Source organism: Misgurnus anguillicaudatus, chromosome 21 (genome assembly GCF_027580225.2).
Source record: "Misgurnus anguillicaudatus chromosome 21, ASM2758022v2, whole genome shotgun sequence".
Lineage (NCBI taxonomy): Eukaryota > Metazoa > Chordata > Actinopteri > Cypriniformes > Cobitidae > Misgurnus > Misgurnus anguillicaudatus.
Window position 1 is genome coordinate 48,244,382 of NC_073357.2, and position 27,404 is coordinate 48,271,785.

At 40.4% G+C, this 27,404-nt stretch overlaps 1 protein-coding gene across 1 annotated transcript; it reads right to left on the reverse strand.

Moving 5' to 3' along the window:
- tbc1d19 (TBC1 domain family, member 19) lies at positions 1-27,074 on the reverse strand. The gene is made up of 21 exons (XM_055211236.2): positions 26,695-27,074; positions 26,503-26,575; positions 25,953-25,998; positions 18,092-18,167; positions 17,691-17,765; positions 17,545-17,608; positions 16,236-16,282; positions 14,414-14,524; positions 13,386-13,458; positions 13,081-13,119; positions 12,582-12,694; positions 10,253-10,327; positions 9,785-9,847; positions 8,100-8,184; positions 7,970-8,014; positions 6,287-6,319; positions 6,093-6,202; positions 5,904-5,995; positions 2,977-3,092; positions 2,624-2,694; positions 1-1,314 (listed from the first exon to the last, which is right to left on the reverse strand). Exons 1-21 carry the CDS (start codon positions 26,788-26,790, stop codon positions 1,240-1,242), a joined length of 1,578 nt encoding a protein of 525 aa, XP_055067211.2. The 5' UTR covers positions 26,791-27,074; the 3' UTR covers positions 1-1,239.
- Between the last annotated feature and the right edge of the window lie 330 nt (positions 27,075-27,404).

Sequence of the window (27,404 nt, forward strand, 5' to 3'; positions counted from 1 at the left end):
GTTTAAATGACTTTTTGGGTTTCTTTATTAAGATACAAACAGAAAATACAGGAACATGTGTACACAAAATAAAAATAAAAGTCTTTTGAAGTCATTCGAATGAGAAACTAGGCTTTCGTTTCATTTAGGTTTAAGGGATCCTGCAGGTTCCTGCTATTGCTCAGGTGTATAAGGGTAGCTCACATTAAAATACCTGACACTGTAGCTTATTGTATTCTGTTTTTTAATACTGCATAAAATGTTCAATATTTTCTATCTGTATTCTAATAAATAACATACAGTACTGTGCAAAAGTCTTAGGCCACCATGCTACCATTAGATTAGTTGTTTTTGCAATGTCACAGTGATCACATATAATTATTTCTCAGTCTCTTTATTAGAATACAACCAGAAAATACAGGTAATAATGTGTATGTAGTATTAAAAACAGTATAAAAGTATAAGCTGAAGTGTCAAGAATTTAGGGTAAACTCCCCTTGCACTTGAGCAATAGCAGGCAGCTGCAGGATCTCTTGAACCTAAATGAAATTAAATCCTAATTTCAAATTCTAATCAAATAATTCCAGGACTTCAGTTTCCTTAAAAAAGCTCAAGATGCGTTTCGTGCCAAGAGAGGTCACACTAAATACTGACTGATGCCTGAAGAAGACATTTAGTTCTGAAAATTGTTTTGTTATTACGTATTTCCTGTATTTTCTGTTTGTATCTTTAAAAAATAAAGAGAAAAATAAATATGGATGGACATTAAAACTTTGCTAAAACAACAAAGCTGGTGATGGTGGCCTAAGACTTTTGCAAAGTACTGTATATGGTTAATATACCGTTCCAAAAACAAATTTATTGGTGGCATACTGACTTTCGCACATTACTGTATATTTAACTTTATACACCATCCTCTCTATTGCTTTCATAGTGTTAAACAACCAAACCCAATCCATCTTTTACACTAACGCCAGTCAACACAGTCAGGAACCTGAAGGTGGTGTTTGATGACCGCTTCATTGCCCACATCTAAAAGGCCGTCCAATCCTGAAGGTTCACGCCTCATAACATCAGAAAAAATCAGATAAATCCTAAAGAGGCAGCACATCACCTTGTGACATTTTAGGATTGGTCATTTCAGAGGAGAAGCATTTGAATCAAGAAGACCAGACTGATAATAACACCAGCAACCAGAATTAAGAAAGTACAGTAAATAGGGTCAGCAGCACTTGCTTTAAGCAGCAATACGTAGGTTCCTTAGATGGCAGTAGCGAAGAGGAGGATCTGTAGCAGTGGCATCACCTTTAAAGTTGAGAGATCAGCAAGAACAGCCTACAAGAAGAGAAAATAGAAAAGTCTTAAAAACTAGGGAAAGATGTGCGAGCATGCCTTTATATATTTAGGGCAGTGTCAGGCACATCATGTTAAGTATTGCACGAGAGAGGCATTAATTTATATTATCTGGCAATGAACACTTAAGTCCTCTTTCACAAAATGGCGTCCGCTGGCCTGCTTTGATGCTACCCAAGAGCTCACAAGGTGCTAAGAGCACATCCGTCTCACAGGAGCCGTCCGGGCGGGGGCCTTCCGAAGGAATCGAGTGTTCCCAAGCTTTCTGTCCTTTTGCAATTGGATGCAAATAAATTTAGAGGCTCCTATCAAGTTAGCATGTCTCCTCCTAATGTTTCATGACCAGGCCAGGGCACTAAAAATACAACGTGTTATGATACTTTCTCCAGTAGGGGCCAGGTGGTACATAAGCAGGCAAATACTGTCCAACAGCATCTTTACTGCGCCTTGGGGCCCAGATTACAGCCGGAATTAATGCCAGCAGGTCAAATGCACTTTTACTATGGCTGTCAATCAAGCGACAGCATCCGATAATGCAACCCTCCAAATTGTCATAAGATGCTGTAATAAAAGCTGGAAGTAAAGACATTTACTGTAAATATTTTGGACATTAAAATCTTACAGGAACCATTCACCCAAAAAATTCTGCCATTATTTACACTCCTGTCTACATTGTGTTATTTTCTCAGCAGAACACAAATGGTGAATTTTTGAACAGCTCACTGAAAGAAAGAATATTGGAGAATAATGACTTCAATTTCAGTCTATGGTTTCGTAAGGCTTGAAATATAGCATGCGAGTCATATTGGCTACTCTTGTGGTTCATTTTTTGTCCCTTTTGGAGTTTGACAAATGTGGTCATTATGAACGTTTGCTGTATGGTAGCAGGTAGAGTTTTCAAAATAAAAAAACAGCATGAAAAAAGTATATAAGGTTGGTGAATAATGACAGGATTTTTGGGGGTGCACTAAATATAATAATGATAACTAATACTATGAACAGACAATATATGACAAAATATTAAAAAGTATAATAGAGTATCTTTAATTTTGAAAAAGTAATAGGCTATGTTTGAAAATGTTACACAAAGAGTGCCTAGAGTCACGCTTATTTCCAGCAGCTTTGACATCACATCTAAACATTTTAGGCGTGTGGAACTTGGTCCGCTTTTAAAAGTGTCCATCCCAGCAATTTTTAAACATGTGCCTTGGGTGGACTGGGTTACTAGACACTATTTCTGTATTCATTAGCGTTCGTACAAACACGCACACACTTGCTTGCAAATAACAACCTCAGCCGATGCCAGTGACGTCACTTCCATCAGGTTTTCAGCTCGGAAGGCAAAAACTGCGGCGGCCAAAACTAAAAAAGAGAGTCAGGTGATCACACATCACATGCAGGAACTTGGGTTTATTCCATATGACTTACTTTCCCTTCTTACTTAGGTGTGCACTAACATAGACGTCTATTTATAAATGAATGTAAATTAGATTTAAAATTGATTGGTTATTGACATCAAGTGACAGTTATGTTTAACCAGTGACATATAATGATATAATATGAAGTTGACATTTAATGATATGATATGAAATTAATTTACGTTTACAATTGGCAAAAGTTCAAACATCAGAAATACGGACCCACCTGCCACTATCTCTAAGGAGTCATATCCTAGGATACGATCCCATAACAACAAGAGCTGGTCAGTCGACAGATATCCAGAGAAGGCCCGGACTATCCACTTAAAGGCAATACGTAATCTTAAAAAAAAGATGCATACACAGAGGAAAAACACACATTACAATAAAATACAAACACATTAAAATACAAAAAGTTCCAAAATTTACAATTTTATTTCTCGTTTAAAACCCTTTCAGTCCTTATCTGCTTCAGGAAAGTTATTGTAATAATTGTATGTACAAAAGTGAGCCACTAGATGGAGCTGCACTTTTACAAAATATCCCAGGTGAAAAAGTAGTACACTTCCATAGTGTACTTAAAGTGCTTTATTTACTAATTCTGTACTTAATATACTAAAAATTCATTTTTAGTACTTCTTAAGATGTTCTTAAGATAATCTAAGTGTACTTCACTGTGCTATTTTGAGACACCATGTTTAATACAACACTTGTATTAAACTTGAACTGAACTTTCATACAAAGATGGGTTCAAGTTTACTACAAGTGGTACCTACCGGTAAATACATTTTTTAAATACATTTATAGCACATTTTTGTTCATATTTATGGTGTCTCAAAATAGCACAGCAAAGTACACTTAGATGATCTTAAGAACATCTTAAGAAGTACTTAAGAGGAAATTTTAGTATATTAAGTACAAAATTAGTGTGCGAAAATAAAGCACTTTAAGTACACTATGGAAGTGTACTAATTTTTCACCTGGGATCACAGTTTGTTAAAAATGTCAAATGGATGCTAAAGTTGCACAACTACTAGATGATTATCAATAAAAAACCTGTGCACATGCAAAGAAAAGCATTTCAACATAACTAGATTTTTTACATTTGTGAGTATTGCATATGATGTTGTCATAGCCTTACTAAGCTGTGTTTTGTGCTCTGCCCAAGTGGTCTGTAGATAATGGCTAGGGTCCCTTCTTTAATGTAAATGTATCACCCACACAGCCTCCGGATGTCGTATTTCTAAGCTGCATACGTCATCAAGACTGTCTTATTTCAGAATATTAACAATTATAAAGTTGACTATTATAATTAGTTAATCGTAAATTGTTGCAGTATGCTTATGACTTGCTTGATGACGTATGCAGCCTGTATATTTGACCTCCGGAGGCTGCAGCCTTCCCATTGAGAAACGACCAGAAGTATTTCCTTGCTTTTGTCGAAACAAATATTGTTGCATCGTCTCTCTCTCCCTCGCCACCAGGATTTTCCGCAATGGCGATCGTATTTCCTCTCTTTTATGTGATAATTGTCGCTCCTAATCCAAGTAAACTGATGTGTTTAGGTCTGCCGCTTTGTAATATGTCACGTGAGTGACAGCGGAACGCAGCAAATGAGGAAGAGAGAAGAGAGAAACGCTCGGATCTTATTGGTGAATGAATAAGGGTTTGGTTTTACACTGTGTGAGTTTGAGCAAGTTTGACTGCTATAGCATCCTGTATTGTAATGTAAATACCATAGACAGTAAAAGAAAGATAAATACGTGAACGCAGCATCTAAATACAGGGAACTATATGCAAGATAATCGCTGTCATTTATAAAGAATATCGCATTTATGTATGAATCAAGATCGTGAGTTTATATAAAAAATTGCCTTAAAGGGGAATCGAACCCGGGTCACCCGTGTCATAGGTCCGTGACACTAACACGGTGCCACAGATACATATAATAGAAGTTGCTCTCTACACTCCTTCAGTAGCCTCCAGCAAAATTCACATAAATGAAAAATTGTGTGGAGGAAGTGACGTATGCCGTAAAGCAGTCGAATTTTGTAGTTTTTTAATTTTGTAGTCTGGTTACTACCAGAAACCTTAAGTTTTAAAGTACGAGTAAAAGCAATACAGACCCCGTCAAGCTATGGTAGACATGTCATTCAACCTATTTAAAGTCGATGTACTATCACAAGGGTCTTGAAAATGTATTATGAAGTAGGGATGGGCAATATAAACGATATGCAATATAAACGATAGAAAATTGGCATACGATAGAGATTTTAAATCTATTGCACTATCGCGATAATGCATGTTGATGACACAATCTACCCGCGAACTTTAGAGCCACGAGCTGCAGCCGAATAAACATGGATGAAAGCGTCAGCGAAACAGAGGAACTCATGAAAAAGACCGATGCAACATCTATTTTTTGGATTTAAGCCATAAGTTACATAAGTTAACTGCTGCTCCACGCGCGAAATTGGCATTATGGTCCAGTAATTGTGAAACATGCAGTATATATATGCATTATAGTCCCCACAAGCATTTAAAGTGTTTAGTGTTATAAAAATAATTAACTCTGTTTTTTAGCAGATAGATCTTGTCAGCTTTATCATTTTAAAAGTAGATCACCACACAAAAAGGTCTGGACACCCCTGCTGTAGAGTGTGTCAGGCAAAATTTCCAGCTTAGAGAGGTAACAAGACTAATCTGGGCATAACGGTTTACTTTTACTTACTTTTTTAGCAGTTTGGCATTTCTAAGGGTCTATATAACCTGTTCTGAAATGAGTCTATTGAAATTATTATATCGCAATACATATCGCTATCGCAAGAGGCTGCAATGTATAACGCAATATGGATTTTAGGGCATATCGCCCATCCCTATTATGAAGGTTGAAATATTACATGGTGTCGCTTTAAATTAAGGCAGCTCAAACATGCATTTTAGTCTGGGACAAGCACTATCCTAGTCTAGGATAAGCACTGTCCGGGAAACTGCCCCAATAGTGCATCTCTCCACCATAAGCCACACAACAGTGCAGAATAATATACATTTATCAAGTTTAATCTTTGAATTAGGGATCTGCCAAACCCTGAATAAAGACACATTTTCAGATAAAGTGTACAATAATATTAGTTAACTGATGTAGGCACTCACGGCTGAGCTCCTATCTCTCGTAGATGGTAGAAAAGCTGAGGAAGTTGAGTCTGCAGTAATCTCTCAAACTGGAGGCACAGAGACACTAAACCCTGACGAACAACACACATTGACATACAGATTAGGTGAGGTCAAAAGCTTCATTTCAACAGAAAAGCAATAACCACACATGTTGGATGACACACTTACAGACGGGTGTGAGGATATCGAGTGCAGTCTGAAAAAGTAGCGAATGTACATCTCCCTGAACACACTGTACAACTTGGACGGTTCGTTGTATAGGAAACACAGCGGGGCCACTGCGGTAGACATACAGTACAAAAAGGAAAAAATGTAGATTATACAGGTATGTGAGATTATGGGATGCATTCTTATAAACTTACCATACATTGAAAAGCCATGGAATGGGATGACACCTGTGAGACAGAGATGTAGTATTTTATAACATGAATTACATTTGAAGTAGCACATGTATATTTGTAGCAAAAGACAAATAAACAGGTCAAAATTATCGATTTTTCTTATGTACCGTAAAGATATTTTGTAAATTTCCTACCATAAATATATCAAAACTTTATTTTTGTGGGTGGATGCAGTGGCTAATGAATTATTTTGACTTTAAAAGGCGATTTTCTCAATATTTTGAAATATTGTCCTATTCTTACAAACCATACATCAATGGAAAGCTATTAACTCCACATTCAGATAATGTAAACATTTCGATTAAAAAAATTTGACCCTTTTGCGGGTCACATATCTGCATTAAACAGACTTACAAGCAATACATTTCTTTGCACACAGTTATTTGCTGATGCTGCTAATCATTTAAGAATCAACCATTTGCGTGTTTGCAAACAGAGATGACATTTTTTGTGGGCGGAGCCCAACTGGTGGCAGAAAGTGACAGCTCTGCAGTAGCGGTGTGAAGTGTTATAGCGTTAAACTGTGATTGTTATGGTCGCAGTGTTCTGTCGAACTTCGAAGTCTGTTTTCCTTATGTTTCCCTTTAGTGCAATGTTTCTTATAGCATTTTCATCACATTAAGTTTATTTTTTAGATAAATTAAAAGTTTAAATGGCTTGGTTACTGATATATGTGCGTGTATGTAATGTATATGTATTGTTCTTTATTGGTAAATCAATTATTTTTACTGTATGAATCGCTAAAGTACATATAAAAGTGAATTCTATATAATACCATTTATTAAATATTTCATCAATTTCCTGTTTGCTATTATTTCTTCCTTATATTATAGCCTACGTGTTTGTTCTAAAACTATTATGTTTACATACAAATGAATATGCATAGGCCTGTTTATATATTAATAACACTTTACATCGTGTGTGTGTGTGTGTGTGTGTGTGTGTGTGTGTGTGTGTGTGTGTGTGTGTGTGTGTGTGTGTGTGTGTGTGTGTGTGTGTGTGTGTGTGTGTGTGTGTGCGTGTGTACGCTTTATTTATATATTTATTAAGTAATTTTAAAACAAACAGGAAGAAGACATATAGGCTAAGATATAAGGTAAAAAGAAATCATAGAAAATGGAAAAATGATGAATGCTGATATTATTGCTTTATTATTATTTCAGTATAATCCCTTCAAATTTTAAATCTTTCTAAATAAATTATAATGGAAAGTGATAAAAACGCTATAAGAAACACATAGTGGGAACAGAATTCGACAGAACACTGGACATCTTCTCTAATTATTTTCTATTCTAATTATTAAAAGATTTTTAGATGATTTCATCGCTCCAGTCTGTCCGTTTAAGGGCTTATTGCAGCCATAAACCCCTACATTATCTTCAAATGGTGTCTTCGACGACAGTATTCTATTAAAATGAAGGCCATCTTTTTTTGGCATTCCTATTCAGACACTCAACAGCACAACAAGACATTTTCTAGTGAGTTATCTTACCCGTTTTACTCGTGACGTGACGTCTACTCGCAAAAGGTCTATTAGGGTTCAGACAAATTTCAAATAGCTCCACAGGTAAAGTCACTTGCTGACTAGAAGGTGCATGCTGGGACATGATGCCGTATGAACACGTATAAAATCTAGTTTCTTACCATTTGGAGGATAAACCACATGAAACTGCTCTGAGCCAGACTTGCCTAAAAAGAAAATTTATATAGACTATAAAAAAGCCAAGGGAGATATTTTTGCATAGCAAAAAAGATAAACATGCAAAAGCATTACTTTGGATGGAAGATGTAGGTGGTGTAGCGCTGTTATAGTTAAAGTGCTCCAGAACTGCAGTGTCTCGAGAGAAACAGAGCAAAACCTGTAGTGAGAAACAATGCTTAAATAAGTGCCAAAACATTTCACATACATTTCTATCACACAGCATGTTAATTGCCAAATACAATCCTTGCAACACATTGTACCATTGTATTGAATAGCATTTCAGTTAAACAACATTAATATCTGTGAAATCCAGGTACCACCCTAGATTTTTTTCCTAACAGTGTAATAGCACAGTGTAAGAACACATTGGCAACCATCCTTATATTACAGCAGCCTTTATCACTTATATCAGTGGTTCTCAAACTTTTTCAGCGTGCGGCCCCCTTTGTGTACAGTGCATTCCTTCGCGGCCCCTCCAAAGAACATTTATGACAAAAAACAGTTCTAAAACTTCACATTTTAATTAAACAAAACATTAAATTATACAAAGTAGTGCTGCCTTATTTTTTTTAGGTTTAATTTCACAGAATGCATGATAAATTAATGTATTTTATAAAATGTCATAAAACTGGGGCCCCCCTGGCACCATCTCACGGCCCCTTGGGGGCCCCGGACCCCAGTTTGAGAACCACTGACTTATATTGCCAATGTCACAATAGTGTGTAAGTGTAACTTCTGTATAATAGGGGAAAAAAATCAACAGAGGATCATTTTTCAACAAACCACACAGTCTTTGAAATTGCTAAACTGCTCAAAGAGTCCACACTAAACCAATATTGACAAGCAACCTGGCTTCTTTTATCACCTCACACCTGCAACCCACATAACGTTTCAAAAATGACAACGTACTGTTCTCCCGTGAAACCCAAACCACTTGGCTTTTTGTTTATATTTCAGCCAAATTCAGGGAAACTAATGCTTGTGTCCAGGAGACACAAGCCAAAATGCCTACAACACCAATTTAAAAAATCTGAGTGTTGTGTATAATCCTTCTCAAATTGCTAACTTTTAAGACTAACAGATGTTGTTTGCAGCCATTAATACTATTAGGAGAAAAAATATGTTACATAACAATCTCAGCATGTATTAACAGTTTTAATTTGTTAGATTTTTGCAGTGAAAAAACTAAAAGTGAATATAAACCGCTGGAAAAGCTCCAATCTTAAAGGTGCAGTGTGTAGATTTTAGCAACATCTAGTGGTGAGATGGAGTATTGCATCACCCCTCCATTTTAAAACGCATAGAATAGATGCCACAGGACAAACATGTCATCGTCTGAGACAACAGTGCAGAAACACGCTCTGTAGAGCAGTTTGAAAATATATTTATGCATATTATATTGCATTTCTGTCAATAGATCCTCCTGAAATGTACACACTGCACCTTTAAGGAAACAGTCATGAATTCCTTGTAAATCGAGTCTTGTTTAAAGAAGCTATCTGTGAGACTATACAAGCCAGCCGTATCTATCCATCCATCCAGTTCTAGGAACATGAATCCAAAGAACGTGGATTTGCATTCTCACGATAGCCTACAGCGATATGTATACACAGGACTATATCGAAGTCATTTAAAAAATATTTTGGGAATGTGTTGTCCCCTCTTAGATTAACAGAGCTTTGTTTATGGGTCAGTAAGAAAAATTCCTAAAAGGAATAGGTTTTAGACTCGAGAGACTGCGGTATGCATTCACTCACCTGATATAAATAGTCCTCGAACACGAAGTAATAATCATCATTACTTGCCGTGAGCTTCACGTCCTGTGAGCCAAAACAATACGTTATTTTAATCAAAGACAGGTGCGCTTGACATTCTGCACTAGCTATACAGAAGACTTTGATCTTTCATTTAATCTGTCCATCGGCTAAATGTATACAGAACACTTGAGACTTATAACTCATTTGGTTTATACCTATGAAAAGGCCTGATTGCTTTTATAAACAGTTACTGCATAAGACAAATATTAAGGACACAAATGTTATATGTCATGTCATCTTTCTGTTAAAAGTTAGTCTTCGAGACGTGAACATTAACATAACAACTATTAGTTACTGGTAGTGTACAGTGACACTAATAGTAGCTCAGTCACTAAATCATGAATAAACCATGGCTATAGACCAATCAGCATTCAGGACTGAAACTACTCCTTGTTGAATGATGTGTACCTTATAAATGAGGTTGTCCACCAGCAGGTCATGGTGTATGACTCTAGCTTTCAGCTGTTCATAATGTGTAATGTCCTGTTTAATAAAAAAAACATTTACATAATTGTTCCTCCTATAGCATTTAAAACTTCTGCCATGCTATCGCCTATCATGCTATCATGTCCCACATCAGTTCGAGGGGTCAAGAATCACTGTGCTTGTATAAAATGTGTCGCCCCACACAGGTGTTTGCCTTCTTTTTAACAGATAGCGAGGGTACAAATTCAGATGTGTATATTACTGTTATATTAATTAGAGGGTCCAGACATCCTGGCAGATATTGTTTTAGGTATGAAAACCCAGTGGGTGAAGAATCACAGTGAGTACCTACTCTGTCATATCTGAGACATCTGATATTATCTGATATTAAATATATTAAAAAATTATGTAATATTGCAGTGTTTATTATAAACATTTATCTGTTTAAAGTGTCATGGAACACTAACCAACCACTAACCAGTTAGTTGGGTTGCACATCATAAAAGACAACGTTAGCATCTGTTAAAGCAACACTATGTAGTTTTTTTTACCTTTAAATAATGTCTCTAAAATGATTTCAGTGATAGAACAACTCTTAACTGGACAAATTGTACTGTTGCTGCAACCTGAGCAACCTCCTAGCTGCTACAAGCACACTCTGAAAGTGGCAGTGGAGGGTAGAGCACACAGCCCCGCCCCTCCCCCTGCCTGCAGAAGAGTGTCTGATACCAGGCACTGTTGCGCTTTTCAACCACATGGGGGAGCTGTAAGTCATTTTTACATGGAAACTACATAGTGTTGCTTTAATTGTAACATTTGGAGAAAACTAGTTAAAAACTAGCTTTTTTTGTGATATTTTTGTCTTCCAGGTTTAAACTCCATATCGTGTCAACGTCACAGGCTGTGACGTGGCAAAGTACTATAGTACATCACAGCGCATCGGTGTCTCATTATTATTTATGAGCTAGTGTGTTCTTAACTCATTCACCACCAGCCTTTTTGAGAAAAGTTGCCCACCTGCATTTTTGTGATTTTAACAAATTTTTCACAAAATTTCTTGCAGGAAAAATTATTTTCTATAAATATATAAACATACAAATTATATCAAATTAAAGAACACACCCTCTGCTTTCAAACAAACAATAAACAAACAAACAAACAAACAAAATGAGGAAAAAAACGTTTCATTATATATTTACTTTTTCTACTTAATTTAACCACTGAAATATGGATATTTCTCTTCAAAAATACAACATTTTGAGCAAAAAGCTTAAAAAATTGCGTTTTTGTAAAGGAATTTATGTTAGAGATCAGACTCAGAATGACTATCAAACATAAAGGCAGTTAAAATAAATCATTAAATCTTTTTAACTTCCGTTTTTGATAAATTCGGTTTGGCGCTATCTGGTGGATAAAAGCTGTATTACACTTTCACTTTGAAATTCGTCCATAAAGGCATATTTATTAGTTAAATATGAACTCATAAATGACGAGATAACTCGTCAATGGCGGTGAATGAGTTAACCAATGCGAAGACGTTTTACTTTTGTGTGTGTGTGCGCGTGCATGTGCTCCATGCAGCCAGGTCAGCCGGGGGTGGGGGTCGGGTGGATTGTGCTACGCTATGCTAAAAGTGGTAGCGCCAGACCCGGGTGGCTAAATGGATTCCAAAACGGTAAAACTCAAATGTTTAACTCTAGGGGAACTGGAAAATCAGCATATTTTCAAAAAAGTTGAGTGTCCCATTGAGAGAATATGGACAATCCTTTCAGACCATGCGCCATCCATTTTTCTTTTCGATAAATTAGCAAAAGTGGATTCGGACACACATTTAGTGCACTTGCGCAGTGGGCTTTAGACCATGTGCTTAGATCGGAAAAATAGGACCCAAATCATGAGCACTATTTCACATCAGCCTGAATTACCATCATTCTCAGTGCAAAGCATCACATAATCTTTGCAAGTCAATTCAGGTGCAATTCCTTATTTTGGAAAACCAAACAAATTCTGGCGTCCAAACAAATAAGATCAGCTAAGCCTTTTCTGCAATCTTGTCTTTCTCGCGTGGTACCCTCACAATCACCTTTCCTACATGTAAAGCATGTGGAACATTTTGCAATTAATGCGTCTGATAAGTACAAATAAATATCATAAAATGTCGGTTCTGGTTCATGTACACAACAATTGCCATAAATATCAAATACAATATACAAATACTTTCAATTGTTTAAACATGCACAAATATTTATGACAAGTTTACGTATTTCTGAGGGTCAATCTGTACGCAAGGCAGAAAAGGACTGTATGTTACCTCAGGATCGTTGGTAGAGTTCACAATGAGAGTCCATAACTGAGCCCTTAAACCTGTAGGGCAGCCTTGTCTGCTGTACTGCTGGGCAGCAGCACTGTCCTGCTCACTCACCACTACAAATACACATTATAGCCTACATATTATTATCACATTTCACTTTACACTCCTGACAGGCTCTCAAAAGCCAATTCATATAGCTTGATTTTATCACATTTTACTATATACTCCTGACAATAAACATTTTTGTGGGGCTTTCAGCCAAAGAGCAACTATATCAAGCATTGTGATTTATCCTACAGCACTGATAGTTTTATTTCATCCTAGTTGGTGAAGAAAAACTCATTCATCATATGTAGCCTCTTTTTCTGACAAAAAATGTTTTAGATAACCGATAGAAGGCTTCATTGTTTGAGGTGAAATAGCAGACCAAACAAGGAAACTAAACAAGCATATGTGTCATGATAACAAGATCAAATTACCTAGAAGTGTTTATTCTCACCTTTCTTTCCAATGTGAATGTGCTCACTCTCAAACAAATCTGTGTTGAAACAGCAGAGAAGACAAAGAGTAAGCAAAAGATAAAAATGTGAGTGCAAATGCATCACGTATAGTTGAGCCTTTTTTTAGCATGACTGCCACTAAATTGGTCTCTACAGCAACTTCAGAATTTAGGGAGTGGAAACATGATCATTTCATGGAGACCATCAAGGTCACTGAACATTATAAAATCTCTTCCATAACATGTCCATAACATACGCTGTTACCCTACAGATAAAGGGTTGGATAAATGGAGTGAATGAATACCTGGAGAAACATGTGTGTGATCATCTATACCAAGCTGTCCATAAGAAAAGCCTAGTTCTGGATACATCTCCCTCTGCAACACAGACGGTTTACAGGTTATAATTATTCAAATGTTTTATCCTTACCCCTATTCAATGTTTAAAAAAGATTAGAGGAAAACGTTTGACAAGAAAGAAAACTGACTCCAAACAGTGTCCAACATGAACAATGCAGTTGAGCATCAATGTGGTATTATTGTTTTAATGTCTCTTTTCATCACAGCATCTCTTAATTTGTTAAATTATACAGAAATGGTTTCTTCAGTAGTTACAATAGTTGCAAATTGCTTGCTTAGATCCCTTGGCGGCTCGTGACTGCTCTTCCGAGGGGCACAAATTCAAAATATGTGTTTGGAGTGTCATGTAAACCATGTGCATCACATATTTTGTCAAAATAAGTGCCTGCTGCACATGCGTCAAAAAAAGTATGATAAAAGAGACGCTCACATTCACAAAATACAAGCAAGATACTCCCTTAACAGTAAACTCTGATTACGCATGAGATTATGCGAGTATCTGGCAAACGCAAGCGTTTATCATAAACCTTTAGACGCGTCTGCAGTAGGCACTTATTTTGACAAGACACGTAATGCACATAGGTTCACTCGACGCGTCAAAAAAATATTTTGAAATGACGAACCACACACATGACGGCCTACATACATGTTGGGACGAACTTTGCATTGCGTGCCCTTGAAAAAAGAAGTCACCGGCTGCCACAGCTTAGATCAGTGGTTCTAAAACTGGGGGGGGGGCAATGTTATAAAATAAATTCAGTGTAATTAAACCTCAGAAAAATAAGCACTACATTGTGTCATTTAATATGTTTTGTTTTATTCATATTTTAAATTTGACAAAAACAATTTTTGGGGGGGTGCGAAGGGATGCACCCTACACAAGGGGGGGTGCATGCCAAAAAAATTGAGAACCACTGCTTTAGATTAAATGAAACAGAAGGGGGAAATCAGTGGGAAACCCAGATTGGCTCACCATTTGAGGAATGTCACGGACATTGAGGGAAACCTGGATTAATCCCCAGTGGCTTCTGACTGAGAGTTCTTCACTGCAATCATTATTAGGGTTTTTTAAAGCAATCAATACCTAGAAGAAAACAAGTGTCTTACATAACAAAACAAATCAAATAGCAAAAGCATGTTTGCTTAAGGAGTGTTCTTACACAATCTTACGATCCAAATAAAACACAATAATTGATGTCTTTGGCACAAAAACAGCAATAACAAAACAACAAAAAATCACATCAAAGAACTTTCTACAAACACCTCATAACCATAAAACCTATCCAGGAATGTTGTGTCTATTAAAGGTAGTTATTAAGCTGTGTAATGTTTTCTGTTGACTGACGTCAGAGATCGGTTTGGATTATGTTCAAGTATTGCAGTTCTGTGGCACTACACAAAATGCAACATATCAACGCTAGGTTTTGAGCTGAAATGGGTGGTTTCCCGGACAGGGATTAGACTAGTCCTAGACTAAAATAAATGTAAGAGCAGTCCAAACTGAAAAAAAAACACTCACATATCTTAAAATATATCAGTGCTTTTTGTTTTGCCTCAAAATGCACACAAGTAATGTTTTTAGTAAGGCATGTTTGTTAAAGGGACTTTCCACTTTTTTTTAAAAAAAATATGCTAATTTTCCAGCTCCACCAGAGTTAAACATTTGATTCTTACCGTTTTGGAATCCATTCAGGTGATCTCTGGGTCTGGCGCTAGCACTTTTAGCATAGCTTAGCCTAATCCATTGAATCTGATTAGACCATTAGCATCGGGCCAAAAAACAACCAACGAGTTTCGATATTTTTCCCACTCAAAACTTGACTCTTCTGTAGTTACATCATGTACTAAGACTAAAATAATTTTTTAAAAATAAAAGTTGTGAGTTTCTAGAGAGATATGGTTAGGACTATACTCTCATTCTGGCTTAATAATCAACAACTTTGCTGATGTAACATGGCGGCAGCAGGAGTGATATTACGCACTGCCCGAAAACAGTCCCCTGCCATTGAAAGTAACCAAGGGGACTATTTTCAGGCGCTGCGTAATATCATTGCACCTCCAGCAGCCATGTTAACTACAGAAGAGTCAAGTTTTAAACAGGAAAAATATAGAAACTCTTTGGATATTTTTTAGAGCGATGCTAATGGTCTAATCCAGTGTTCTTCAACCCTGGTCCTGGAGGACCCCCTTCCAGAAAGTTTTAGATGTAGCCTTATTTAAAACACCTGAGCCAACTCATCAGCCTCCTTCCAGAATGTCTCCCTAACAAGCTGATAAGTTAAAACAGGTGTTTGTATTAAGGAGACATCTAAAACATTCTGGAAGGGGGTCCTCCAGGACCAGGGTTGAAGAACACTGGTCTAATCAGATTCAATGGATTGTGCTAAGCTATGCTAAAAGTGCTAGCGCCAGACCTAGAGATCAGCTGAATGGATTCCAAAACTTTAAAAATCAAATGTTTAACTCTAAGAGAGCTGGAAAATGAGCTTTTTTTTTAAAGTGGAATGTCCCTTTAAAGCTAGTTAAACTGTATTTTGTAATTAAACTGAGGCCTACTCACTCCTGGCTTAGACTAATCCCTGTCCGGAAAACCACCCCCCAAAAAATCAAGATCGGCATCAAGATCAGCTCGTGCAAATCACTTCTACAATGTTTCAGTCAATTTTCACTCAAAAGTCATTTAGCTGAACATTTCCTGAGAAAATCAAATCAGCTGCTTCATATCCGGCCCCTATCTTTCTCATTTGCACCGGATGTTTTCAATAAACTCATTAAGCAAGCGAGACTTAACCCACCTCAAGGAAGTCTTTAGGTGCATAAACAGGTCTGAATTTGCTTAGGTCTGCAATATAAAACAGAGATCAGGGTACATCCAAACGTGTACTGCAATATATTTTCAATTACTGTAATTGAAAAGCAGTAAGGATGACAACTTGGATAAAACAGAACATACGTAACGTAGCAGAATGCTAACCAAAGTCATGTGTTTGCAAATCCAAAGCAACTTTAAGGTATACATTTTGTTATCTGTATATGTTTACCCTGATATAGAAGGTATTAAAATAGAAGATAATTTAATCATGACGACCGTATGCTCTCAACCTTGTGTGGGTGAGGTGCTGTCATGTTTTATATTGATCATACAGTGGACATTCCAGATCAACAAGCAATGGCATGTTTTACCTTGTGATTTTAGTAACTGCCTAACCGCCCACGGTTTCTGAGTGTGCTACACTGATTCATTTTGATAACCAGCAGTTACAAAATATTGACAATCACCACACTGTAAAAAACGGAGCATGAGATTAAAACAACTTGTTTTGTCAACTGAAATCCCAAGTCAAAACTTAAAATAGTAGGTTGAATTGACTTAAAAAAACAAAGTGGAAATAGTTTAACTTAATTTGTTTAGTAAAAGTAACATAAATATATATACCGGTATGCGTGTTGATTTGACATATTTTTCTACAGTGCGGGTTTCAAAAATCTGAAATAAGTTTAAAGGAAATACAAAGTTCATAACACTCACAACGTCTAATTGCCGCAATGCAGTATCTCTACACTAGTGTCAGATATTCACATATAATGTATGACTTATATAGAATTATATAAAATCTATCTATCTGTCTATCTATCTATCTATCTATATATCATATGTATATATGTATGTGTGTGTGTGTGTGTGTGTGTGTGTGTGCGTGCGTGCGTGCGTGTGCAAAAACTTGATATATATATATATATATATATATATATATATATATATATATATATATATATATATATATCTCATAAGGAGAGGAGCGAAGAAGTTGAGAGAAAAGCAGAAAGAGTGAGCCCTGTTATTGGGAATTGGCCCAGGCGTCTGGACATGCTCTGGTTTCACAGGAAAGGCTGTTTATTCCAGTGTCCGCAGTAATGTTATCATGCACACTGCAAACTGATAGCATTGTTATGGAGCTGTTATACTGTTCAGGGCTTCTGTGTACGAGCCAAACGACTGTGTGTAAACATTTTGCAATGCATGAACAAACACCCACTGAGATGTGACCTCTAATACATGACAGGGTGTAAAATCTGACAACAGACTGCGAGTGGCTCCATCACCTGGTTCATCAGTTCCCATCTCGTTCCATTTATTTGTGAGCTCTTTCTGCTCTGAAACCGACCTCTATGAAACAGTGTACAAGAAAAAAAAATCAAAATACTGTGCTTTTCAACCGCATACGCAAAACACTGATTTACACATCTACCTTTCGTGCCAGTGGGATTCCTAATTCAGTACACATACTGTTTAAACTTTTTGTGATCCTCTTTTCCCAGGCGGCCTACAAAATACACAAACAATCAGATATTTATATAGACTCTTTAAAATTAAGGGGCTAAACAATGCAGTAAAATAACCATATTTGGCTGTATTAAGAGCCTTTAACATCTGCAGGTTTATTGTAGTGGAAAAAGGTTCTTAAACTATAAAAAAAAAACTACATGGGACTTTTAAGTAACTTTAACTGGATGGTGATTCTTTTATGGCATCACTGTGAAGGAGCACCTGTATTTTTAAAAGTGTATGGTATGCGAGAAAACTCTACAGAGAAAAAGGTGCAAAGACAAAGAAAACAAACAGAGATACAGAATAATAAAGAAATTTTACCTGAGCTTTGCGCATATATGCCAAGGGCTCTTTGTTGTGTTCGGGAGGTGCTCTCGGATGCCCAGGAGGAGGAAGTCTACACCATCCGAACACATCCGTAAAAAAAAGCATACATGCACAAACACGCATGGATACACACTGAATTTTATTAATTTAGCTCTTTAAACATCTATTAAAATAAGACATATATTCATATTTCTTTAAAAAAAAAAGACATGAAGTCGTCTAATAAATTTAATTGTAGCCATACATACACATTGTGGACACACCCTGTGGTTTTCTAACGTCTTAATTCCAGAGAAATATAAGAGCAATTCTGAGAATTGTGGGCTTTCAACTTTATGGCAACCGTTTGGGGAGGGCCCATCTCTGTTACATGACAATGATGCCACTGTGCACAATGTGAGGTTCATGCGAGTTGGACATTGAAGGACATGGCTTGCAAAAACTTGAAACCTAATTCATATTGTAAGCCAAATATTAATGCATGATCTCAAAGATGATGTGCCTGAAAATCCCTGCAGGGAATGTTATAATATATAATGTGGAATGCTGTTAGGAAGGACTAACTCCCTATGAACAAACATTCGTTTTGCAATTAAAAGCATAAAAAGCACATATGTGTGTAGCGTTTTGACAACGGCAAATGTTTGGTCACTTAATGAATATTTGCCCCTACAATTTTGAAAACATTAACATAAGACAGACCTTACTATTCATGTCTCCATAAAAGACATTTATCAGGACACTTGTACTGTAAAACGTTTAAATACTAACCACATTATTAATGTCTATTTCTCTTATTCAGTGATTTATTGTGCATTAAACAATGGACAATGTCTAGGGTCATATGCTTTAACTGTAAATGTGCATGTTTTTATTGCTTTTTTTCATCTGTACCATAACAATGTCTAGGTAAAACGGTTTTATGGAGTTTACCATTAAAGTGATTCGTCTTGTAGATTAGACACTCATGTCAGTATTTGGACCTGGATTGTTTTAGGGTTAATAGATTCACCCTGTCTCTTGTCATTTTGCACATTTTGCTTAAAAAGAGCTCCAGTTCCTGCCGTAAAACTATATAAACATTTAAGGCAGAGGAAGGACAATCTGGACTCTTTCAGTGCATGTGTCAGAGGCTACATTGATCTTGTTTAAATCTCTTAAATCTTTTTCATTGCTGTTGATCTGAGCAATATAAGAATGATATAAAATACCAGTGGCGGCTCGTGACTTCTCATCCGAGAGGCGCAAATTCAAAATATGTGTTTGGAGTGTCATGTGTGTTGCTTGCGTTTTCAAAATATGTGTTTGTTGCGTTATGTGAACCATGTGCATCACGTGTTTTGTCAAAATAAGTGCCTGCTGCACAGGCGCCAAAACAGTTTATGATAAAAGAGACGCTTATGTTCACAAAATACACGCAAGACACTCACTTAAACTCTGATTACGCATGATATTATGCGAGTATCTGGCAAACGCGAGTGTCTCTTTTATTATAAACCCTTTAGACGCGTCTGTAGCGGGCACTGTTTTGACAGGACGCGTGATGCACATAGGATCGCTTGAGGCGCAGAACACATATTTTGAAATAAGGAACCACACACATGATGGGCTACATACATGTTCTGACGAACTTCGCATCGAGCGCCCTCGAAAAAAGAAGTCACAGGGCACCACTGTAAAATACAGTATTGTTAGGGCTGGGAATAGGTAAATACACTGAGTCCATGGAGTAAATTTTGTTACAGTTCTAATTAGGATTTCCCAATTTGACTATTATAGATAGTTTAAGGGTTCTCTTTCATCATCTCGTGTTCGAGATCCACCTATGGGAAGGACATCCGCACCCGACCTCCACAGAAGCACCCAACCGCACCAAGCCCGGCCAGACAGACAGAAGCGCGCAGCCAACGCCAGGTAAGACCACACCCTCTTACCTGATGGCATAAAACGCCACTGCGCGCTGCTGCTCCTCAGTTGATATTCGCTTCTCGCTATCTCTACGTGGATACAGTTCGGTTGGTTTTTCGCTGTTCACTAATTTGTCTTCAGTAGGAATTAACGCCAGATCAGCCTCCGCCTGACGTGACAGTTGTCAACCCAGCCAGGTTAGCTGTGTCTGCTTTTTCTTTAGCATCCTCGAGCCGCCCACGCTCGTTTTTCTTTCTACCTTCATCCACGGCTGCCCGCCACGGATTTCTCCGAATTTTTCGCCGATATGTCGCTTTCTAAAGCTGCCGCTGCTCCCGGGAAATCTTCGTCACGGGCCTGCCCGGCCGCGTGCGGAGCTTTAATCGCCGCTAAGGACTCGCACGAGTTCTGTGTGGTTTGTTTGGGCCTCAAACACGCGGAGGAAGCCCTACAAAACCCGGATAATTGCAGCCATTGCCTTTCGCTGCCTAAGAAACTGCTGCGGCGTCGACTTAAAGTTGCTGCGACCCAGTGTGGCGAGGACGGCGTTTCGGATTCGGATGAAGGGCTTGGTGGAGCGGACGCGCAACCGGAGACATCCGGGGGCGCGACCTCCCTCAGTTGGGCCGACATGCCCAACCCTGCATACCCTGAAGAAGACATCTTCAGGGAAATTGCTACGTTAGCAGGCGAACCGGCCGGTTCATGCGACGACGCGGACCTTCTTGGGACTTCAGAGGACGAGGAGGCCATCCCGCCCTCTTGTGCTTCCCAGGTTAACCCCCCCGCGGCTTTACCTCAGTCCATCCTTCTCGAGGTGTGTGAGCGCGCGGCCGCGCGGCTCAAAATCGAGTGGCCGGCCCCTCAGAGCGCTACCGACCAAGAGAGGGATATTTATGATGGGAAAGTGCTGGGACCCCCTCCCGGCCCGAGGAAACAACTCTTCCCTGTTCTTCCGGCGTGCGCTAAGCACATGAGGCATTATTGGAACGACCCGCTCGATCTGAAACACGGTCTCGCAGGCCTCGAGGTGAAGGACATGGCAGCTCTCGGCCTGGGCGACCCGCCCACGGTCGAGCCGTCTATCGCCAGGCACCTTAACCCCGTCCAGGGTGGGCTGCTCGCTCCCCCGAAGCCGGTCTTGCCCAATAAAATGGACCGTTTTTCGGCATCGGTTCTACAGGCCTCTTATAAGGCCTCGGCCTTGGCTGTGAGGGCCCTCAACGTTTCATCGCTCCTTTCCGCCTACCAGGCGGAGAATCTGGACGATTTGGGGGCTCAGCTCGATAAGGGGTCTCCCTCACCGACCTTGTGGAAGGAGATCCTGACGGTGAATGATCTCGTCCTCCGTAACGCTCGACAGGCCGTCCAGGCGTGCGGGCGTTCTATGGCGCTTTCTGTGGCAGGGGAGCGCGCGCTGTGGCTTAACCTGTCGGGCCTTCCCGACAGTGAGAAGAGGCGTATCGCTGGTGCTCCGGTTGAGCCCGGCCAGGCTCTTTTCGGCCCCGCCATGGCTTTGATGCAGCAACGGTGCGACGATAAGAAAAAAAGAGGACGAGGCTTTCAAGCTTTGCCTTCCAAGGAAGGCAAACCCACGTCAGGTGCCCCCTGTACGTTCGCCTCACCCCCCTGCTACCGCGCGGCACTCTCACTACAGTAAGGAGAGGCCCCGCAACAAACCCCCTCCACGGCAGAGTAACCCACCGTCTGCTAAACCCTGGGGAAAACCGCCGCCCGCCGCGGCTGCGGCGGGGAAACCCCCCAACCCGCCCCCCAACATCCCGAAACGCAAGCGGCCGGCCTGATGTTCGACCGTTGGGGGTACAGGGTCTTTGTTCGCAGGCCACAAGCCCATTGGACTCTCTTTTTCCCCCGGAGCTCCCGTCCAAGAGACGGAGGTTTTCTCACGGAGGGGTCGACCACCCCCCTCAAGAGGCTGCCCAGCCCGTGTGTTCGGTGGATGTGTTTTGTCCCCCCACGTTCAGGGGGTTGGTTGTGAGGAAATGTACACCAAGCATTTACACTGTTCCCCTCACTCAACAAATAAAGGCTTCGGCCCAAGTGTTTCCCAACACAAAACATATAAAAAACACACAAAACACAATAAAACAAACGAATCAAATGAATTCGTTTCAGAGAGAGCACATCTCTCTGCAGAGAATAAACCCCTCTCTGAACCCACGCATGTCGCCCCTTGTTTGTCCACTAGAGGGCGCCATTGTATCACAAATGAGTCTACCGAGCGCTCACGAGTTCAGCTGCGCGCCCTCCACGCTGGCGGGCACTCTAGCGAGTTACGAGCCAGCCTGGCGGGCGGTAGCAGCGCCCGAATGGGTTATGCGAACAGTTACGCAGGGCTACAGACTACAGTTTGTCAGGAAACCCCCGCTTTTCAACGGCATTCTCTTCTCTCACACGGAAGAGAATTCCGCTCACATTCTGAAAGAGGAAATCTCCTCTCTTCTAAGAAAGGGTGCGATTCAGGTGGTGCCCCCCGATCTGATAAATCAGGGGTTTTATTCTCGTTATTTCCTGGTTCCAAAGAAGGACGGCTCCCTCCGCCCTATCTTAGACCTCCGAGTGTTGAACAAACATTTAAGGAAATACAATTTCAGAATGTTAACCCACGGTTCTCTGGCCCGAGCCATAAGACAGAACGACTGGTTCACTTCAGTCGATCTGAAGGATGCTTTTTTCCACATAAGCATTTATCCACCTCACAGGAAGTTTCTGCGTTTCGCATATCAGAGCATATGTTACGAATTCACAGTTCTTCCTTTCGGCCTCTCTCTCAGTCCTCGGACGTTCTGTCTGTGCACGGAGGCGGCCCTCGCCCCTCTAAGAATGTCAGGTCTACGGATTTTGACATACATAGACGATTGGCTCATCATAGCCGAGTCGAAAGAGAAAGTGCTGCGGGAAACCCACCGTGTGCTCTCTCATATCACGTCCCTGGGTTTCAGAGTGAATGTGAACAAAAGCAATTTCACACCCAGTCAGAGTGTGATTTTTCTGGGGTTGAAACTGAACTCGGTCTCCATGCGAGCGCATCTTTCTCAGGAGCGCGTCCGCGCTTTAATGAATTGTGTGTCACAGTTCAGAGAGGGGGAGAGAGTGCAGTATCGTTCATGCCTCAGACTACAGGGTCTTATGGCTTCAGCTATTCAGGTTTTGCCCCTGGGTCTCCTGAGAATGAGACCGTTCATGAAATGGGTTTTATCACTACATTTCAGCCCGTTACGCGATCTCTGTCGCGTGGTAACGGTGACGCGCATCTGTTCGGCAGCTCTGCGCCACTGGAGGAACGCAGACTTTTACGCACAAGGCACCCCCTTGGGGACAGTTATGTTGCGGAAAGTCGTGACGACAGATGCGTCCTTAACGGGCTGGGGTGCAACCCAGGAGGGCAGAACGGTGAACGGGCTGTGGCCGAGCAGTCTCCATTCAGCACATATAAATTATTTAGAGCTCCTCACCATATGGAAAGCTCTGAATCATTTTCTGCCGCGCCTGCGGGGACATCATGTTCTCGTACGTTGCGACAATACCACAGCGGTGGCATACATCAATCGCCAGGGCGGTATGCGCTCCTCGAAACTTCACTATCTAGCTCACAAGCTATTAGTGTGGAGCAAGGGGTTTTTTCTGTCACTACGCGCAACGCATGTTCCGGGCATTCTGAACAGAGGCGCGGATCTTCTGTCAAGGGGAAACCCTCTTTACGGGGACTGGCGTCTCCACCCGCAAGTGGTGGACGCGATATGGAGGCGATTCGGACGGGCAACCGTAGATCTGTTCGCCTCGCACGAAAATGCCCATTGTCCTATGTTCTTCTCGCTAAAGGACTTGGACGCGCCCCTCGGGGTGGACGCAATGGCCCACCCATGGCCCAAGGTGTTGCTGTATGCTTTCCCCCCTCTGTGCCTCATAATTCCCACGCTGGCCAGAGTGAGGGAGGAGAGCTTGTCTCTCCTTCTGATAGCGCCCAGATGGCCCAAAGCCCCGTGGTTGGCAGAAATAATTCCTCTGCTATATGCCCAGCCGTGGCTCCTCCCCCTCCGCACAGACCTGTTGTCTCAAGCGAACGGGGAAATTTATCACCCACACCCGGACAGGGTGGCTCTCTGGGTTTGGCCCGTGAGAGGACAAACTTAAACGCGCTGGGATTACACCCGCGCGTAATTGCTACTATTCAAAATGCCAGAGCCGTTTCTACACGGTCCTTATATGGTTGTAAGTGGCAAGTGTTTGAAGGGTGGTGTAATGAGCACGATCTCATATCTTATCAGTGCTCAGTCCCTGAGATTTTGCGTTTCTTACAAAACCTTATGGATAAAGGCAGGTCTTTTTCCACAATTAAGGTTTACCTGGCGGCTATTTCTGCTTGTCACGTAGGGTTTGACGGCTCTACTGTCGGGCAGCACCCTTTAATCTGCAGATTTATGAAGGGTGCCCGTCGCTCTTTGCCAGTCATCAGGAAGTCTGTCCCTGAATGGGACCTCTCCATGGTGCTGGACGCTCTGTCTCAATACCCCTTTGAGCCCCTGGGTGTTATTTCCTTGAAGCTGCTGTCTTTTAAGGTAGCTCTGCTCTTGGCTCTAACATCAGCAAAACGTGTTAGCGAACTGCATGCATTTTCTGTACACCCTTCATGCACTAAATTCTCTTTGAATGGAGAAAAGGTTTTTCTTAAACCTAACCCGGCATTTATGCCTAAGTGCTTCCCTGCGTTCACATCGGAGGTGCTGGAGCTGTCCGCTTTTCACCCTCCACCTTTTTCCTCTGCGGAGGATCAGAGGCTTAATGCTCTATGTCCTGTTCGTGCATTACAGACGTATATCGACAGGACTAGGGTTTTCCGGAAGAGTGACCAGCTCTTTATCTCATGGACGCCGCCTCACAGAGGGAATCCCGTATCTAAGCAACGTCTTTCACATTGGCTTGTGGACGCGATTGCCTTGGCATACGAATCGAAGGGAGTGCAACCACCTGGGAATATCAGAGCTCATTCTACGAGGGGCGTGGCCACCTCTTGGGCTTTGTTTAGGGGAGTGTCACTGCAGGACATCTGTTCGGCTGCGAGCTGGGCTTCTCCCCATACTTTCGTGCGTTATTATCGGTTGGATGTTACTAAAACCTCAGTAGCACATTCCGTTTTGGGTGTAGGGTCATCATAGCCCTTCACTGCTGCACACCTTTTTCCTACTGTTGTCTTTATAGTAGGAATAAAGCGCATACGGGTTTTGAGCTCGTTCATGTTACCAAGCATGCATTCACATCTTTGCCCTAATTTGTTTTTTGCATTTATGGGTTTCCCTAGGGTGTGCTTTTTACATATTTTCTGCCTTGCATGCGCACCACAGACTTGTGTGTGTGCGTGGGGCTCATTATTATGGGACGTGTCGGGCACCGCCCCCCCCCCCCCCCCGGGGGTGACCGTTCCATTTTTTATACTGGCTGTCATACCTCACTGCGAGTGTGTTGGGCAATCGGGGAGCTGTCCATGTCTCTCCCATAGGTGGATCTCGAACACGAGATGATGAAAGAGAACAATAGGTTACTTTCGTAACCCCGGTTCTCTGAAACATCGAGTGGAGAGATCCACCAGCTTTGCCCCGCTTGCCGCACGAGAAGCGAATACACTTACTGAGGAGCAGCAGCGCGCAGTGGCGTTTTATGCCATCAGGTAAGAGGGTGTGGTCTTACCTGGCATTGGCTGCGCGCTTCTGTCTGTCTAGCCAGACTTGGTGCAATTGGATGCTTCTGTAGAGGTCAGGTACGGATGTCCTTCCCATAGGTGGATCTCTCCACTCGATGTTTCAGAGAACCGGGGTTACGAAAGTAACCTATTGTTTTACATCCCTATCTTATGATGACAAAATGCAAGTAATCTAGAATAAACCTGTGTAATTGCGAATCTAGATAATATAATAAATGTTCTTCTTACATGTGCAATTCTCTGTAAACTGCATTTTGCAATTTTCTCTCCCAACCTAAAAAAGCAAAGAATCACGTTAGTAGCATCAGTGACATCAGCAGCAAACACTGCAATGAATTCATCGCTGGTCCATGCGACTTCATGTGGCACTGCGCAGACTATTCGGCAAATGACATCACAGCACTGCGAGAGGGTTTTGAATGCTGTGTTATATGATATTTCAAATATAATTTATATTTTTAAGAGACAATCTACAAGACACATCCTTTCATTGTCCCTCATTAATGCAGAAATTGTGTTTGCTGAAAAAAATGGTTGAAATAGGAATATTTCTTATTTGCCACAATTTGTTACCTTTCTTAACTTTTGAATAATTTTATAAAATCTAAAATTCATAATATTATACAAATTAATCGATGGTTCCTGCCATTAAACCTATAAATACCCCAGTGCTGTCGAATCGCTCTCTCGCGGTAATGTGATGTCATATGTCGATCGGTCTGCGCAGCGCCGCATGAGGTCGAACAGCCTTAAAACATGTCAGAAAGTGACGTCATACCTGACTCTTTTAACAATCTCCGCACGTCATCTTTAAGTGATTCAAGTTTTACCTCCGGTCTGTGCAAACATTCCTGGTAAAACACATGATTAATAGCTGCTACACACGTATTTAATATGGGTGCATCACAAACGACAGTGACCGTATTTGGTGTTGCACACGCTGCGGTGTCGGTTAGCTGTAGCCACTTACTTTTGCCTGTTTCTCCAGCTGAGAGTGTAAATGTGTCCCTTTCAGTCGTTGCACTATTTGCGCGATACTGGCAGACAGCTCCGCAGCCTCGTCCATCACTGTCAGACCTTAATGTTGATTAATCGACGGGATGTACAGTGGTCATCTGTTAGCGCAGCATCACTGCTGTCTCCATGCAAACGACAACAAACCCTTCAGGAAACACGAGGCTGAACACAAGGTTCCTACAGTGCGACGATTTGGTTTGTATGTTTTTGAGTTTCCTGACAAAAAAGATTCAACTTAATTGGCATTCTACAAGACACTTGCATTTATTGTCACCCATTAGTGTAAAAACACATAAAAAATTCTGCCTTTTTTATAGTTACCTTTTATACTATTAAAATATTACAATGAAAACATTTAAATCAAACAGGTAGCCAGCACCCCTTAAGAAAATTAACATGGTTAGGTTATAGTAAAAATATGATAATATATTATGCAGGTTCCTAATAACAAAGATCATTTCTGAAGATTGTTTTAGCTAGGATATATTGCTTTTGTAAGTTTCTTTGAATGAAAGAGTTTATAGTCTTCCAATGTCTGTGTAAGAAAGTCAAATCTTTAATTATTTACTTAATTTATTTGACAGTATTAATAATTCAAGCATTCGAATATTGACTTTGTTGTTGTATCAACAATTTATAGGCAATAGCTGAAAATAAAGAGTT

Bases quoted from the DNA above. Each gene is read 5' to 3' on its own strand.
- tbc1d19 (XM_055211236.2), bottom strand. From the start codon at position 26,790: ATGGACGAGGCTGCGGAGCTGTCTGCCAGTATCGCGCAAATAGTGCAA. The intron at 13,120-13,385 runs GTATTCATTCAC...GTTTCAACACAG, and splicing joins TCACACACATGTTTCTCCAG to ATTTGTTTGAGAGTGAGCAC. The intron at 8,015-8,099 runs GTAATGCTTTTG...TTTTCTTTTTAG, and splicing joins ACCTACATCTTCCATCCAAA to GCAAGTCTGGCTCAGAGCAG.